The sequence below is a fragment of the Pseudogymnoascus verrucosus genome, assembly GCF_001662655.1.
Source record: "Pseudogymnoascus verrucosus strain UAMH 10579 unplaced genomic scaffold scaffold_15, whole genome shotgun sequence".
NCBI classification, from domain to species: Eukaryota; Fungi; Ascomycota; class Leotiomycetes; order Thelebolales; family Thelebolaceae; genus Pseudogymnoascus; species Pseudogymnoascus verrucosus.
In genome coordinates, this window is record NW_017263666.1 from 15,842 (window position 1) to 32,028 (window position 16,187).

The window sequence follows — 16,187 nt, forward strand, 5'->3', positions numbered from 1 at the left end:
CGACTCACCCTCGGTTTCGCTTGTACCCCACACTCCATTTGCTTTGTTGCGTCTTGGTTTCTCCAAATCGGGCCCCATCTCCAGTTCCCCCGCATTTCAAACCCGGCAATACGGCCATAACAGCCCTACTCTCTCCGCTTATACCCCATTTATAAACCCCTTCCCCTCCCCCTCTTTATAGTTTCTTATTACTACTCCTCTTCTTTAACAAATATCCTATAATCACTAAATATCTCCTCCAAAATGGCTTCTGCTATCCGTGTTGCGCCCACTGTAAGTAGTATCCTTGTTACGTAGCCTCGGCACGAGATCACTTGGAGTAACATCATCCATAGAAAGCGGCGCGGGCAATGAGTTTGCTTCGCACAGTCCAATATACTCACCCCCCTAGCTGTCCTTGCCACGGTAATCCGTCTCATCACCATCATCATAAGCCGTCAAACAGCCTTCTCAGCCATGCCAAGCGGAATCTGCAGCGTAACTATGCCACTCCCGTGGACCTGTCCCGCCAGAAAGAGTATGCCTTCGAGATGGCCGCTTCTTCTATCCGGTTCGGCCCCGGTGTAACAAAGGAAGTCGGCATGGATTTCAAGAACATGGGAGCCAAGCGTGTCTGCGTTGTCACTGATAGCACGGTCAAGCATCTCAATGCTATGAAGCAAGTCCAAGAAGGCTTGGACCAAGAAGGAATCGATTACATAGTTTATGACGGCGTCAGAGTTGAGCCAAAGGACACCTCGTAAGTCCCTCCCACTCCTACCTGACCACAACTAACCATCACCCACCAGTATCAAAGAAGCCATCGCCTTCGTCAAGCCCTACGCCCCCGACGCCTTCCTCGCCGTCGGCGGCGGCTCCGTCATCGACACCGCCAAGCTCATGAACCTGTACACCTGCTATCCCAACGCCGACTTCCTCGACTTCGTCAACGCACCCCTCGGCAAGGGCCTCCCCATCGACAAGCCCCTCCTCCCCCTCATCGCCGTCCCCACCACCGCCGGCACCGGCTCCGAGACCACCGGCTCCGCCATCTTCGACCTCGCCTCCGCGCGCGCAAAGACCGGCGTCGCTCATCGTGCCCTCAAGCCTACGCTGGGAATATGCGATCCGCTAAACACACGCACCATGCCCTCCGCCGTTCACGCCTCCAGTGGCCTAGACGTCCTCTGCCACAGTCTTGAGAGCTGGACTGCTATCCCGTACAATGAGCGTATTCCCCGCCCGCAGAACCCGATTAATCGCCCCGCGTACCAGGGCGCAAATCCAATTAGTGATATCTTCTCCCTCCAAGCTCTCAGGTCAACGGTTAAGTACCTACCCCGCGCGGTCAGGGACCCAGATGACCATGAGGCGCAGAGCGAGATGCTCCTCGCTGCCACGCTTGCCGGTGTCGGTTTCGGCAACGCTGGTGTCCATCTCTGCCACGGTACCTTCCCCCCTCCCCTCCTATCTCCCATCCCGTTCTCGTCGCTGACACGAATCACAGGCATGTCCTACCCCGTCTCGGGCCAAAACCGCGGATACAAACACACCGGCTACAACGTCCCCTACCCCATCATCCCCCACGGCGTCTCCGTCGCCGTCACCGCCCCCGCCGTCTTCCGCTTCACCGGCGCCACGAACCCCGAGCGCCATCTAGCCGCCGCCGAGGCCTTCGGCGTGGACATCTCGAACGTGAAGCGCGAGAGCGCTGGTGAGGTGTTGTCAGAGGCTATTGCGAAGTTTCTTGAGGAGCTAGGTGACCAGCCGAGGGGGCTGAAGGATCTGGGATTCGGGAAGGAGCATATTGATGAGCTTGTTGAGGGGACGATTCCGCAGAAGAGGGTACTGATGCTTGCGCCTGGACTGGCGGAGGAGTTGGGGGAGGAGAGGGAGCAGTTGAGGAAGTTGTTTGAGGAGAGTTTGGTGCATTGATTGGTTTTTATGGAGCAAGTGTGCACTGGTGGGTGTGAGGGTGGCATTTGTGACCTGTACATACGCGAACAAAAACAAACTAGCATATTTCAATCAAGGCTCAGCATAGCAATGGAAACCCAACATGTAATTTGAAAAAAAGATGAATTACATCGCATCTTGCAAAAACGCCAGACCTATCTGTACTCGCAGCTCCCCAGAACCCGCTCTGGCTAATGGCACAATCGACATCACCTCTCCAACCGCGCAGACCAAATCGAATTGCTCATGTCAACAGGTATCATATCATAACCGCCGCCAACCACCACGTCTCGCGCCTTCAAACCACTCCCAAATCAACGACGACAACTAATTCAATGTATCAACGCAACGCGCTAAATCTCACTTCCATACCTCCCCACTCATCCGTGAAGTTATATACACCCTTCTCCCCTTTTTATCCCTCCGCGAAACTAATCCACGCTTAGTACGCCGTACTCTGGCGATAGAAATCCGCCGGCCCTCCTCCAGGCGGCGCGCTCGGAGGCCCCACCGATGTCCTCCCAGTAGAGTCGGGGCGGTTATACGGCATATATCCCTGTCCCTGCCCCTGCTGTCCCTGGCTCGGAAGCGTCTGGCGCGAGTCCTGTGCCGCAAAACCAGAGTTTACTTGCAGCGGGGCCGGCACTGGGGTTGGCGGCTCATAGGTGGGTTGTGGAGGCGGCTGACTGGGCTGTTGTGGATGCTGCTGCTGCTGCTGCTGCTGCTGCTGCTGGGGAGGGGCGTAGGCGGAGTATTGGGGTTGGTGAGGCTGGGCAGTTTGGGGTAGGGGGGAGACGGCGTTGTAGGGATCTTGGGGGTAGGCGGGGGTAGAGCTGTATGGGTCGCTGGGATGGTGTTGTTGGATGGGGGAGTAGCTTGATGTTGCTAACTCTTGGGGGTCGGCGTAGGTGCTCTGTGGGCGGTGGCCCGTTTGGGGTTGGAGGGGGTAGGGAGTGCCTTGGTTAGGGGGCGGGGAATTAGGTTGGAGCGGTGCGATGTTGGATGTGGTCGATGCGGTGCGGAGGGGGAGGGGCTGATCTTGAGGGTACTGTGGAGTGTCTTGGGGGTACTGGGGAGTTTGTTGATGTTGGGGAGGTTGATGTTGTGGTTGGTGCTGTTGTTGCTGGTGCTGATGCTGCTGATGCTGCTGTTGCGGCGGTTGCTGGGCATCTTGAGGAGGGACGACGTAGAACGGTGCCACGGTCTGGCCAGATGGGTAAACGGGCGATGTGGGTTGTTGCGGGTATTGTTGTTGGCGTTGGTCTGGAAATAATTCAACAGCTGTTCTCATGACAAGGATGCTGAATTAATGAAATTGAGTCTATATACCTTGCGGATTAGGAGTATAGTATCTTTGAGGATCCTGCGCTGGCGGGCCGCCTTGCTGCGGGGGATATCCACCGGGCGCGGCGCCGTACTGCTGGGCCTGGGGTGGTCGACCGTACCCATAAGTTGGTTGAGGTGGATGGGACATCGATGTCTCTAGTAGACTCTCGTAGTCTCTGCGAGCCTTGATGAACTTCTCATTCAGTTGAGTAAAGTCGTCTATTAGAGGTTAGCTTCGGTATCAAGGACAATGGTAGATAATAATTACCCTTCTTCTGAGAATACTTTCCAATAAGCTCTATGAGCTTAGGGCGTATTGCTAGAGTTGAATGATAGAGTTTCTGGTACAGTTAGCAAAGTATAGCGGCACTTCCCCATGATACATACAGTGATTTCATCATTATCCTCGCCACGTAATTCAGAAGTCGACGAGCTGAGCAATGTGAGCAGTTTCTCGACATTCTTAATCTCCGCAAAGACCTCCGACTCCATCTGCGCCTCTCGCTGAAGCTCATCTGGAGTTGGATCCGACAGCTTCTCGACGTAGTTCAATGGGAAGATGCCGGTCTGGCCCCTCAGTGATCCTTTCCACCAGTCCTTATACACAGACTCTAGAACGGCGATGATGTCCCCCTTCCGGAATTGTAATTCGCCATCCTCCGATGGCTGGAAGTCGAATAACGCGCGCACACGAGACACAGTCGCTGCAGTCGTCCCTGAAGGAACAGGCTGTGCTGCTGCGGGGCCCTGTGCCTGCGCCTGCGACGAAGACGATGCCGCCGCTTGCTGTGCAGGAGCAGCCGGTTGAGATCCCTTGTCCTGAATAGACAGCTTCAAAGCCATCTGCAGCTCCTCCTCCTCCTTCTTGCGATCAACATCTGTGAGTCTGCTCTTCGACGGCGCCGACGGAGGGTGTAAATTCGGATTCTGGCTCTTGAGTCGGTGGTACTGCTCATTCATGATTCCCAAATCCGGGTCCTTCTTGAACATCTCTGCCCATTCCGCCATGCGTTCCAAGATCTTGGCTTTCACCTGCTGGTGCGTGTTTCTGTCGTTTGCGAGGCGGAGCAGGGCATCGGTAAAGGCTCTCGAGGCGAGTTCTCGCTGTATCTTCGATTCGCAGTTTTGGCTGAGGGCGTTCGCGAGCTATATGATGTCAGGGCGACTCCGAGTTATAAGTGTGGCGACGCGCCTACCTCCAGTGTATATAGCTGCACATTGGCATTACGATGCGCCAGTCGCTTGATCAAGCTTGCCACGGCATCCTTGCCGCCGCTCTCTTCTGATCCTACTTTGTCGACCACATCCATAATATACTCCCAGTTCTCAGACGTGAGGTTCTCGTCGGTTGCCTTGGCTATAGGAGCTTCCCGTCAGTCTTTCTGGATACGAACCCAGCCATCAAAGGAGGGATACATACCGACAACATCGTCGAAGGCATTCTGCTGAGCCCGAAACATGATGGCGTATTCGTGATGCGGTTCCTATACGCCGTGGGGAAGTTGGGGTGATATCAAGGAGATGCGTGTCTGGTTTGTTGAAAGAGGCTGGAAGCCTTGCATTGTCGGCGGTCACGGTCGCTTGGAAGCTTCTTTAGCGGGGGGTGGGCGCATTTAGCGGCCGACTGCACGTCACTGGCCAACTCGTCACTGATTACGCGGTTTTGCTGGGCCAAGTGGCGGTGCAACAACCCCCAGGCGTGCGCCTCAATACGAAAGAATCCACACGAAGAAGAAATCTTGATTGATTCTAGGGCCGTTCGTTTACTAACTAATGGAGTTAGGTTATTTTGAGGCATGATTTCGGGTTCGTGATTCGAAGTTGCTAGACAGCGGGGCGGGAGTTAAACGCGGATCACGTATGTCTTAACAGGAGAAGTAACCCATGACCATAGCAACACATCAGGAAATACTTCAAAATCTAAAGAGGCACCGTACTATTTTACATTGTAGGCAATGCGGAACTGTTTGAACTTGGCTGAAGTGGTATTTACAACGAAGTGCGGGGCATCACCGCACGGCATCACTACACGGCATCACCACTCGGCAACCCCTTTGCCACTATGGTAGAATGGGGGGAAGTCCGACAATAAAAAATGAAGGATTGTGTGTACGTCTGATATTTAGCCCTCCTCGGCACCAGCCTCCCGGTCTCCCAGCGGCACCTAATAAATCCCAATCAAAGGAAGGAAATCGGTCTAAAAGAAATCCCAAGTCTATTACACTATCTAAGATGAAAGCGCATCAAGTGTGCCTTTTGTGTGCTGCTAAATCGCTCGCGTTCATGGCCATGTGCGCTTGCTCAACGTGTATAAACCCTCGCATGCGCCCATCCCATCCCAGTCCTCCCTCCCCCATCCTCCCCATCCCCCCTCATATATCCCGTCACGCGCCCCCGGCGCCGCCATTGTCGCCGTCAAGAAATTTATTGTTGCGACTGCTGGGCCTGGAGGTACTTGTAGGCGAAGAACGCGGCCGCACCACCAGTCACCAGGATGAAGTAGAGGGCTACGCTGCCCATGCCGGTCGCGGCGGGCTGGACGGTGGTGGAGGATGGCTGGGCCTTTGGTGCCGGGTCGCCGGGCTGGGAGGGGGAGTTAGTAAAGATGCTTTTTCCGAATACGACGGGGGTCGCTAGGGGCGAGTTTAGGGGGGTTGCGTACCATGCGCTTCAGGGTGCCGACCTCGATGCCAGTCAGGATCTCGCGGGCCTCGTCGCTGTGTCCAACATCCTCGAAAGCCTCAGTGGCATCTTGTCCGGCAACGTCGAGAAGGACCTCCTCTCCACCTCTGTGATATAGTTAGTATCGCGATCTGCAGTGATGGTAGAAGTAATCCGCAGCAGTAAAGGGGTAACAGCCTGGGCAGCTAATTTCGCACAGAGGCAATGGGCCACCAGCACTAGAAACTACAACTGTGCGCCTGAGAGCCCTATTCCCGCGACAATCAAAGGGGCGGCTGTCCACTGCGCCCTTCCTGACTGACGCCCCAACTGAAATTTGTAGATATAGACTTCGAAAAAATGGTGCACTTACGGGTGCTCGTCAACGAAGCTGGTGGTATCGTAGACCTTATCGTGGATGACCAGGAAGATATCCTTCTTGGTGTTGTGCTTCGCAACCTCGGCGAAAGTAAATTCTTGAGACATGATGCTTAAAAAGTGTTGAGGAGATTATGATCTGGTTCGATTATTGCGGGTTTTCTGACTTCGATATTCGTCTCGTTGGGGGATGGGCAGCTGAGTATGATGGTGGGTTGGCAATTGCTCGGGATAAGAAGAAGACAAGTAAACCAAAATGGAAATCTGGGGAAAACAATCGACTGGTCGTACGGTGCTTTGAAATTCGGGTATCGTACTTTGAGGAGCTGAAAGGATGTCCCTTACTCGCTCGGCCTGTGAAAATTGATGGGGCCAATGGGGTGTAGCGTGGTTTGTGAGTGGTGGCCTGGTCGCGGGCTGCTTCCGTGGCCTGTAGCCGTGATTTTGCGTGGTTTGGTGGCCTGGTGGCCTGACTGAGTTTAACTTCCTCTCTAAATTCCTCGGGTGTTTGTTTTCCCCTTATCTTGGCAAAAGTCATCAAATCCAAAGACACGCTGATTGGCTCTGGCATCATGAAAACTGATTGACCTGACGGATTACGGAGTAGACTAACATTTTATGCCAATTTATACCACATCTATATACTTGGTATAAAGCATAAATCATCCCCCGCTTGCTTGCACAACTCTAGAACCCTTCAGCCGACTTGGCGATACCACGACCATGTCTGTATCCTGCGATCTTGTCCCATTCCACCTTCTGTCTGGTAACGGGCAGTTGCCTTCTGAGTCCCTTGAATGCTCCCTCGCTGAGGCTGGTGAATCCCTTGTTCAGGTTCTCCTGGTACTTCTTCTCTGCGACAGCAATCTCGCGGACGATGGATGTAGCCGTGCTCGACGAGACCGACAGTGACACGGGTTTGGTAGTCAGTAGTCGCACGTTGCCGTCTTCGTAGTAGTGGACATCGACCTTGATGCTGCCGACGAGAGATGAGGAGGACGAGAGAATGTAGAGCGAGCGCCAACGGCCATTCCTATTGCTGGTTAGCCACACTCTCAACAAGACACTCATTGAGAGATAGAACTGGCATACCAGAAGTTGTTGGGGCTGTATTTGTTAGCGACCAGGAGGATGGCAATCTTCGAGTCGTCTTCAATAGGGTAGACACCGTATGATGAGTTCGGGTAATGGTCCTCGGCATGCTTTGCTAAGCTCTTGATGAGCGATTTGCTACGCGGGATCAGCGTAGGCTATAGTATCAACAGGGTATCCACCTACATGAGGTCCGAGTTGGCGCTCTCCAGCACGTAGCTCTGGACATTGCTTGCTTTCTATAACCCCTAATTAGACCATATCCCCTGCGCAGTCATCGTAGTAGACATACCTGTGTGCTATGATCGAACTCAAAACTGGACGAGTTCTCCACATCAAAGTATCGTCCATCGCCCAGCGAGTTGTGCGAGCTCACAATAACCTACAACCCACCAGTTAACCCCCTTCCAATCGTCCTCCCTCTCCACAGTTCGAAAAACACACCTGTTGGCTTCCCCCCGGCAACTTCACAGTCGCAAACTGCTCCTCATTGTACTTCTCAAACGCCGGTCCAAGCTGGCCGATGAGCTCCGGGCTCTCGACCGTAAGCGCCTTGATATCTACTTCCAATCAGTCTCATCACCCCAATGTCCACCCTCACAATGTCGTACCTGCAATAACATCACCCAACTACCATCACAAACAAGTCAGCTAACCCCCCATCAGACTCCAGCAGAACAGTGGGGGCATAGCTACCTCTCCCGGCGGCGCGCCTTCCACAAACGCCGACACCGTCTCCAGCTGCGAAGCCATCTCTTCCTCAGACGCCTGCAATGGGCGCCGCGCTCGTCGTCGTGTGCTGCGGTGGTGCTGGGGGCGGGCGTGGGCGTGGGCGTGGGCGTGGTTGCTGTCGGGGCGCGGGAATGGAGGTGAGGGTGAGGAGGTCGCGAGCGTGCTGAAGACCGTTGGCCTGGCTGGGTGCTCTGCGGTGAGGATGGTCGTCATCACGATAGGACTAGCGTCGAACCCCCGCGTTTTGTGGCGGGTGTTTGGGGTGCTGTGGCGGTGCATTGGTCACGTGTGGGCATTCAAAGGGAGGTGCTGGAGACGCTTGTTATTTCAGATGGGGCTTATTATGGGGTTTGGTAAGTTTATATTGTTTAAATGGGGTGTGTGAACTGGAGGGCTCTGGGCTTCAGAGACAACGGCTGGTAAATTTAAGCTTTTGTGACCGCAAGCGTCCATTCCTGGACCCTTAAACTGTACAGCAAATCGTTGTGATTACCTCAAATAGGATATATTCAGAGTAATATGCTTCTTGGTTTACTAATACAGAACCTAGCGGGGATTATCGATTTCAAAGGGGGTCTAAGGAGCAACAAGTTGACAAGACAGAGGCGTAGAACAATCAATGAGAGTTGCTATTCAAATTACTCAACATATGCGACACAACCACCGGCTAAACTCATCAAGATTACTCAAAAAGCAAGCACATAGAAAAGGACTTAGGTAATAAAACCAATAGGACTATCTGTCAAACAATTTCCGCCCCGGGTATTTACTCAAAAGGGGGCTTCGTAGCCTTATCCGTCCCAACAACAGCCCCCGTCGCCGAAGGAGCCACAGCCGTCGGGCTCGCCACAGTCTTCCCCTCTTCAATCTTCAATGGGGTAGGGTGAGCAGCCGTGACACCTTCCTCCTGGGCCGCCTCAACCGCCTTCGTCTCCGCAGCCGCGGTAGCTGGAGCTATCGAGCCGAAACTAGCCTGCTTCTGGGTAGTAGGAGAGATGGGGGATGAAGGGCCCGAGGAGTACGGAGCCCTCGCGGCGTTCGCGCCGGCGGCCATCTTAATAACCTCAACCCACTTCTCGGCATCGTTGGCGGTATGGGCCTTGAAGTTGAGCTCGGATGTTCCGGCGAGCTTGCTGCTGAAACCCTTGGAGACGTCCTTGCCCTTGACATGGAACTTCTCGCCATTCGGCACGCCGACGACGGCGTCTGGGAGGTAGATGGAAATCTCCGGCTCTGGGTCCTTGCGCACGTTGTCGTTGTCCTTGAAGCCGTGTAAGTACAGGGCGTTGGTGATGGCGTAGTATCCAGTGGAGTAGCCGCTGGAAAGGATGTTGCGGGACTTGCGCTCAAGAGTGCCCTCGAGCAATGGCTGTGTGGACTTGTGGTTCTGGTTGGGGAAGGTGACGCCCTCGATGGAGCGCGGTGCGGAGCTAGGGTCCACAAGGGTGTCAGCTTCACGCTGCTTGAAGCCGTTCCACTCAAAGTCCGGAGGAATGCGCTGGACATTGCTCAACATGTCCGTGTACGCGTTCTGGTTACGCTGAACCTGGCCGCCGACGTACTGAACGAACGACGCCATGGCCTGCTGGATGACCTCAACAACGTGTTGCTCAAAGGTAGCAAAGTTCTCCTGAACGCTGATCAGGTCGTGGCGGTTGTTGTTCTCCTCCAGGATCTGCTTGTGGAGACGGTAGTAAATGCCTCGTTGGGTGATATATGGGTCGTCGTGCGAGTTGACCTTGCTCCCGGACGATTCAGCAGCAGCGCTCTGCTGGCCCAAAAGCTCAATGTGCTTCTGAGTCGTGTTGCGCGACTTCTCGATCTCCTTGGCCGCCTTTCCAACGCCAGACGAGATCTCCTTGGATTTGTTCTTGATCTCCTTGTGAAGACGCTCGAGGATCGGTAGAACCGTGCCCTTGAGGTTCTTTTCGGTTTCGAGATGGGAGTTGGCCAAGCTCTGAGATGGAGTTGTTAGCATGTTGCTACATGACGGGGATGCAGTTGGGAGTTGCTCACCTCGGTGTTTACTCTCATATTCTCAAAGAGCCCAGCGACACCGCCAAGACTCTGGTCGAAATGAGAACCCTCCTTCAATGGATCTTGAATGGTCTGGTATGAATGTTAGCTTGGTTACTCGGGAAGTATTAGAATGATGTTCTCACTTTCAAGACCTTCTCGTACTCTTTCGCATGTGCCTTCTGGGCCTTCTCAGTCGCACTGATGTACTCCTCAAGGTATCCAACTGCATGCTTCCATGCGCGCAGACGCTCTTCGAGAAGAGCGGAGGTCTACTAAATATCAGCGACTATTCTTCGGGGTATCGGATGGCCATGCCAAGAACGGAAGCAACTCGCCTCTCTGATGTCCGTCTCGGGCACTGCTACGTCGCTCAACCCGCTTGCGCCGGTACTTTGGCGAGTTGGCAGCTGTGTCGGCGCTACGGCCTTTTCTGCGGGGTGCGAAACCATGTCTGTAGGCGACTTGCGTAGCGTTTTTGTCAGCGTTCGGACTGGGAGACTCATGGCTGCGTAGATTTACAATATGAAGCTTTGGAGATATGATGGAAATATAGATTAGAGTATGGTCACCGCCCCGCGATCTCCATGGGGGGGAATCTCATGGAGCTTGTTGGGGTGTGCTCTGTGCGTACCTTGGCTATCCTGGCAAATTGGATTCGTTGTTAGGCCAAAGTGGGGTGAATCGGACGATGGATCCCTTGTCGAGCGAAGATATGGGATTCAGGGTATCGAGAAGTGTTGATAAAAGATATCTGGACAGTTGTAGGGTTGTTGAAGGGTATCTGGAATATATTGTTGCTATATGAACCCGTCACAAGAGAGGATTCCATGTCGAAGACTAGTAGCCAGGTTGTTTGGTCGGTTTCCTGTGGATCTACGGGTGACTTCTATGACGTATGATGTTACCAGTTTAAGGGGCGTTTATCTTCACCCAAATCCTCAAGCTTCAACAAAGAGCAAAGACAATCATCACATTCCAGTTGCATTATCTGGGATTCTATATAACCTGGGATACTATATGAAATCGTTTCATATTTATTTTAGATATTTAGCAAATATAGCACACGAGAACACACGTAAAACCTCATGATAAGAGATCAAAAGTCGCAATCCGCGTTGTGGAAACACCATAACCAGAAATTCTAGACCGCGGTTTATATGGTACGTATCTTGAACTGGAACCTCCTATCCCAGGCACCTCCCTCCCGTCCCGAAAGGGTCAAAACTCCAATTCCGAATCCGGCTTCCAAAGCACGTGACATAGACACTAGCGTGATCCATGTCTGCTGCGGCTGTCGCGTGTAATATTCTCGAGCTCACCAAACCGCGTCGCAAGACAGAAGTACGCAAACCAATTGTGCTGCCAGATTTAGGCCACCCGTGACATTCGGCTTTTATCGCATGCGGCAGTATCGCCTTCTCGCGCCCCGTTCTTCACACCATGGCGCCACCTGCGGAAACCTCTGCCAATTACCAGCAGCAATACAATGAGTTCATCACGAACCTCACGGCTTATCACCAGAAGCGGGGGACCAATTTCGAACCGGAACCCCGCGTCGGGAATAAGCATGTCGACCTGCTGCAGCTCTTCAAGACGGTGGTTGAGCGGGGAGGATATGACAAGGTCAGCGACGAGAAATTGGCGTGGCGCAAAATGGGACAGGACTTCAACCTGGGCACAGCCAACCTCCCAGCCCTCGCATTCAGTCTGAAGTCGACTTATTACAAGAATCTTGCGGCGTACGAGATATCCACTATCCATGGGAAAGAGCCGCCCCCAAAAGAGATTCTCGAAGATGTTACAGCCAAGGGTGGGGGCTTGCTGGAGCGAACGGTGGAGAACTATCGTCCTGCGAGCCGCCGCGAGACGAACGCGTTAGGATTGGAGGGATCAGAAGCGTCTGGGGATGATGGAACACCTGTGAGAGACCTTGTTGGTGAGGAAACACCTGGAAGTGGAGGACGAGCAACAAGAGGCTTGCGACAGGCTCCTCCACAGAGAGTCCTCTTTCAGCCAGATACTGCGCCTTCACGTCAAAGACACAACCTCCTACCACCTGGTTCCGCGCCGCTTCCTCCACGAGGAGCATCTACATCTTATAACCCCTCATCGAACCCAGATTCGTTCTCACATGCTGTCTCGAACTACGAACCGCGGCCTCAGATGCCATTGACGCTCCGCCCCGTCATTACACCAGCGAACAACCCGTCCGAATTCAAACGTATACGTGCGGCAAAAGAGCAGCTACTCAATCCTCTCGCCAGACCGGCTCCGAGCGCACGGATCATGCTCCCTGGTACTGGCTTTGACGGGCCAAATATCTACGTCCGCTGTCTACTGGCACTTAAATCTGGGGTTCAGGAAGAGCAGGATTACGCGCTCCACCATCTCGTCAAGATCTCGATGGAGCGTGGTGACAAGTACCGCTTTGAGTCGTTTGCGGGTCTGGCAGAGGCACTGGTTGATAAAATTTTGGAAGTCAGCTCTCTATTCTATGACGTTACGTGGCAGGTGGTCTATCCCGACGATGGCAAAAAGCGCGACTGGAACACACTCGATGGCCTAGAGGGGACGCCGGATATTCTAGAGCGTATTGAGAAGCTTACTCAAAAGCACGTGGATGACAGCGTCCAGCCTGAGAATTTCAGCGACAAGATGCTACAGGTCGTCGAGGCAGCTCTAACGCTGCGGAACATGGTGATGCTGGAGGACAACGCGCACTACGTGTCAGAGATGCGGCCGCTACGTGACATGCTGAGCATCGTCCTCAACCTCCCTAACCTAGAGGCGCTTGTTGAGCTGAAGCACTACGCCCTCGACATCGTCGAGCAACTGACCAAGTACCTCCACTTCAGCGCTAACGACCCCCTCTACCTCTCTCTCCTCGCGCAACTCGACTCGCCCGACCGCGGTGCCGTCCTCACCTCCCTCCGCGCCATCAGCCGCATCTCCATGAACCTCGAGGACACCAACCGTCTCGAGGGTATCCCCCCCACCACCCTCCAACGCATCCTCGACTGGACACTCCTCGACGACGAAGACCTCGTAAACTCCTGCCTCGACTTCCTCTACCAATACACCGCCGTCCTCCCCAACGTCTCCCTCATGACGCACTCCATCGACCTCCCCTCCGTAATCGCTCAACTCACCCGCCTCCTCATCTACGGCGCCAAAGAAACAACCCGCGACCTCCTCCTTGCGCCACCCACGCGTCGCCCTCCCCCCTCCGAAATCCCACCCATTCCCGCCCCCCTCCTAACCGCCCTCCTCGCCCTCGACGAACCAGAACGATCCTCGAAATGGCTCCGCTGCCTCTTCGAAGAAGACAAGGACGAGGCAATAACCCAGATCGCCCTCTGGCAAGCCTACCAAGCCCGCTTCGCCCACGCAGTCGATAAGATGGGTCGTCCCCTCCTTCCAGCCGCAGAGTTCATCAAGAACGTCAGCACGACTTTTGCCGACAAGGCTGCGGCCCAGGTGCAGGCTGGCCCGGTGCAGAAATTCATCATCAAGGGAATCCGCATCCGCGATGCCCCTGTCGATCTTACTGGGCGCCCGTACCAGAAGTGCCAGTGGACAACCCCCACCCCCGACGGAACCGGCACCCGCCCTTGCGGTGGCTTCTTCATGGAGCCCGCCGAGATGTTCGAGCACATCTTCTCCCACCACCTCCGCGTCCCGAAGACCGCATCTCTATCTCCCTCACCCCAATCTACCGCCGTTGAGGGCGCGACCGAGACCGCACCGGCAGAACCCAAGCCGGCGAAGACGGAGACGGAGAAATTCACAAACGAGGAAGGGACATACCGCTGTCTCTGGCCCGGGTGCACCAAATTCCGCAACCCCACCCTCATCCGCCCCGCTCAACTAGCAGCACACATCAAGATCCATCTCCCACCCCCCTCCCCCCCGTCCGACTCCCTCAAGCACCCGAGCTGGGTATCCCCCGCTTCGACGCAGAGTTTCTCGTTTCTGTCCACAGCGGTGGATGAGCGTGGTGATGCGGCGGGGATTCCGCTCACGGCTGTGCTGGTGCTGAGGAATTTGGCGAGGAATTTGAGGAGGGTGGGGAGGGATGAGGAGGAGAGGGAGGATGAGAGGGAGGCGGGGGGGGGGAGGAAGGTGGCGAGGTATTTTGGGGGGGTGGAGAGGGAGTTGTGGTTTGTGTTTGCGCATAATAAGAGTTTGGTGAGTTACCTTTTTTTGTTATCTTTGGTTTTACTTTTTTGGTTTGAGGATGCTTGCTAATATGTGTTACTACAGGCGTCATACCTAGGAGACCTCCTCATCGCCATCGCAGAATAAGCAAATCAGCGACTATATTGGGCAGGGCCTCCTCGCTCGTGAGGGGCGGCCACAACATTCCCAGTCGACGGATCGATCATACTGGCGTTTTTCAGGAACAGTACAGGTTATGTTATGTCGTTTACAAGTTTTTTTACCATCGGAAAACGGCGTCTTCGAGGAAACGGGAATTGAAAGGAGGGAGGCGAGAATCAGAATATGGACGAATCGTTTTTTTTTCGTCCGAGTATGTATGCGTGGGGAAGATGGATGTATAGTAGCTCTTATTTTTGCTGGAACGAAACTTTTTATAACCCGTATAAACCTCTCCTTTGAATATGCAGTGCGTGCCTGCCGTCGACTGGTCATGTCTGATCTATCTACTGCATTGAGCATAACCGCACTCTTGAGACACCCAAACCTTCACGTATGCCCTACTCTCACTCACTTGATTTTCTCCCATATCTTCACTCCACCAGGCTCCCCCCTGACCCCAAACCCTCAGCAAACTCACTCTCCACCCCACCACCCCACGAAACTCGCTACGAGCCCGGTGCTTAACCTTAATGATCGCCCAGAGAGAGACCGAGAAATTAAGAAGGGGGTATAGAGATATGAAGACTGAGAGACTAAGATGGAAGCAGAGAGACTGAGAGGTCGAGGCAGAGGTAGAGAAACTAAGAGACTTAAGGCAGAAACACAGCGAGAAAAAGAATAAATACTCAAGAGAGAGGCTATCAGACCAAGAGATCTAGGCCGACGGGCCCGAAACCAAGCATGAAACCGTCACGGAGAGACGAGTCTCCACGACGCAAGAAACCGTCCTGCATCCAGGCCGGACGCGGCGCTGAGGGCATCTGGGAACGAGGTGAAGACCTTGAAGGCGGAAAAAGGTGGACATGGATAGTATATATCAGAAAATTCGAACCAACCTGACCTTTCATCGTGCCCTTATCCTGTCACCGCGCCTAACCTGTCGCCATGCCCTTCCTGTCACCACTGTCCAAACTCTCACCACCCCCTTATCCTGTCACCACACCCCTCCCCGCCACCACCAAGCAAAGAAAATCGTGAAGACCTCCCAGCGCCTCTGAACAAAGCACATAATCCTCAGCTGAGCTAGCCGTACTCAGCACCTTTCGGAAATTGATAGTCTCTTTTGGCTTCATCCCATAAGTCAAATGGAGCATCGTCGTTGATGTGTCGGGCTCCCTAGCCAAGAGGGGTTCGTCCACCTTTTTGGAGGTGGGTGAGCGTGAAGCATTTGTTAAGGTCGCATGCTGATCAACAGGTCTTGCTCGAAGAAGAGTTGCTGTGGCGTCCGTGTATGTGTCTATCAGTGGGACGCGTTGTTGGATCTGCTGCACTTCCGGCGTAAGGCGTGCAATGCTCATTTTGAAGTATTCGATGGGGGACAAAGGCTCTATCGAGGCTTTGATGGTAGAGATAGCTGGAGGCCTGGAGACTTTGATAATGCTCTAACAGTAGTGATGATAAAAAGATACGTTGTAGCCGTCGAGGGATATATGTTAAACTGCCGGCCCATTTTTTTTTCAAGCTGGGGTTTGGTATTATCCCAGCTGCGTAGAGTAGAGTATATAAAATCCAAATCACCTACTCTCTTCGCTCCCCGGCATATCTCTCATACTTCGACAAAACCAGCAAGAAACCCAATAAAACAGCGTACGCACAGAATTGAAGACGAATAACACTAATCTTAAGAAAGAGAGGGGAGGGCATGCAGATGCCAACCAAGCGCT

At 53.8% G+C, this 16,187-nt stretch overlaps 7 protein-coding genes across 7 annotated transcripts; 2 read left to right on the forward strand and 5 right to left on the reverse strand.

Annotated features, from left to right (window-relative positions):
- The first annotated feature begins 89 nt into the window (after positions 1–89).
- Positions 90–2,035, forward strand: VE01_04950 (uncharacterized protein). Its single transcript, XM_018274416.2, has 4 exons — positions 90–273; positions 336–739; positions 789–1,426; positions 1,487–2,035. Exons 1-4 carry the CDS (start codon positions 244–246, stop codon positions 1,912–1,914), a joined length of 1,500 nt encoding a protein of 499 aa, XP_018131433.1. The 5' UTR covers positions 90–243; the 3' UTR covers positions 1,915–2,035.
- On the reverse strand, positions 2,032–5,082 carry HSE1 (ESCRT-0 subunit protein hse1). The gene is made up of 6 exons (XM_018274417.2): positions 4,682–5,082; positions 4,458–4,618; positions 3,649–4,407; positions 3,530–3,602; positions 3,265–3,480; positions 2,032–3,198 (listed from the first exon to the last, which is right to left on the reverse strand). The coding sequence occupies exons 1-6, from the start codon at positions 4,719–4,721 to the stop codon at positions 2,378–2,380; spliced, it is 2,070 nt and encodes a 689-aa protein (XP_018131432.1). The 5' UTR covers positions 4,722–5,082; the 3' UTR covers positions 2,032–2,377.
- A 282-nt stretch (positions 5,083–5,364) lies between these two features.
- On the reverse strand, positions 5,365–6,408 carry VE01_04952 (uncharacterized protein; the record flags this gene model as incomplete). Its single annotated transcript, XM_018274418.2, has 3 exons — positions 5,365–5,844; positions 5,924–6,050; positions 6,296–6,408. The coding sequence occupies 3 exons, from the start codon at positions 6,406–6,408 to the stop codon at positions 5,686–5,688; spliced, it is 399 nt and encodes a 132-aa protein (XP_018131431.1). The 3' UTR covers positions 5,365–5,685.
- Positions 6,409–6,987: 579 nt separating this feature from the next.
- CAP1 (F-actin-capping protein subunit alpha) lies at positions 6,988–8,337 on the reverse strand (the record flags this gene model as incomplete). Its single annotated transcript, XM_018274419.1, has 7 exons — positions 6,988–7,333; positions 7,393–7,530; positions 7,579–7,631; positions 7,685–7,774; positions 7,837–7,952; positions 8,004–8,022; positions 8,089–8,337. 7 exons carry the CDS (start codon positions 8,335–8,337, stop codon positions 6,988–6,990), a joined length of 1,011 nt encoding a protein of 336 aa, XP_018131430.1.
- Positions 8,338–8,676: 339 nt separating this feature from the next.
- Positions 8,677–10,973, reverse strand: VE01_04954 (uncharacterized protein). The gene is made up of 4 exons (XM_059463655.1): positions 10,479–10,973; positions 10,287–10,412; positions 10,141–10,233; positions 8,677–10,081 (listed from the first exon to the last, which is right to left on the reverse strand). The coding sequence occupies exons 1-4, from the start codon at positions 10,644–10,646 to the stop codon at positions 8,891–8,893; spliced, it is 1,578 nt and encodes a 525-aa protein (XP_059319785.1). The 5' UTR covers positions 10,647–10,973; the 3' UTR covers positions 8,677–8,890.
- Positions 10,974–11,461: 488 nt separating this feature from the next.
- On the forward strand, positions 11,462–14,746 carry RSC9 (RSC chromatin remodeling complex component). Its single transcript, XM_018274421.2, has 2 exons — positions 11,462–14,331; positions 14,407–14,746. The coding sequence occupies exons 1-2, from the start codon at positions 11,584–11,586 to the stop codon at positions 14,446–14,448; spliced, it is 2,790 nt and encodes a 929-aa protein (XP_018131436.1). The 5' UTR covers positions 11,462–11,583; the 3' UTR covers positions 14,449–14,746.
- Positions 14,747–15,359: 613 nt separating this feature from the next.
- On the reverse strand, positions 15,360–15,838 carry VE01_04956 (uncharacterized protein). The gene has a single exon (XM_018274422.2). It carries the CDS (start codon positions 15,819–15,821, stop codon positions 15,450–15,452), a length of 372 nt encoding a protein of 123 aa, XP_018131435.1. The 5' UTR covers positions 15,822–15,838; the 3' UTR covers positions 15,360–15,449.
- Between the last annotated feature and the right edge of the window lie 349 nt (positions 15,839–16,187).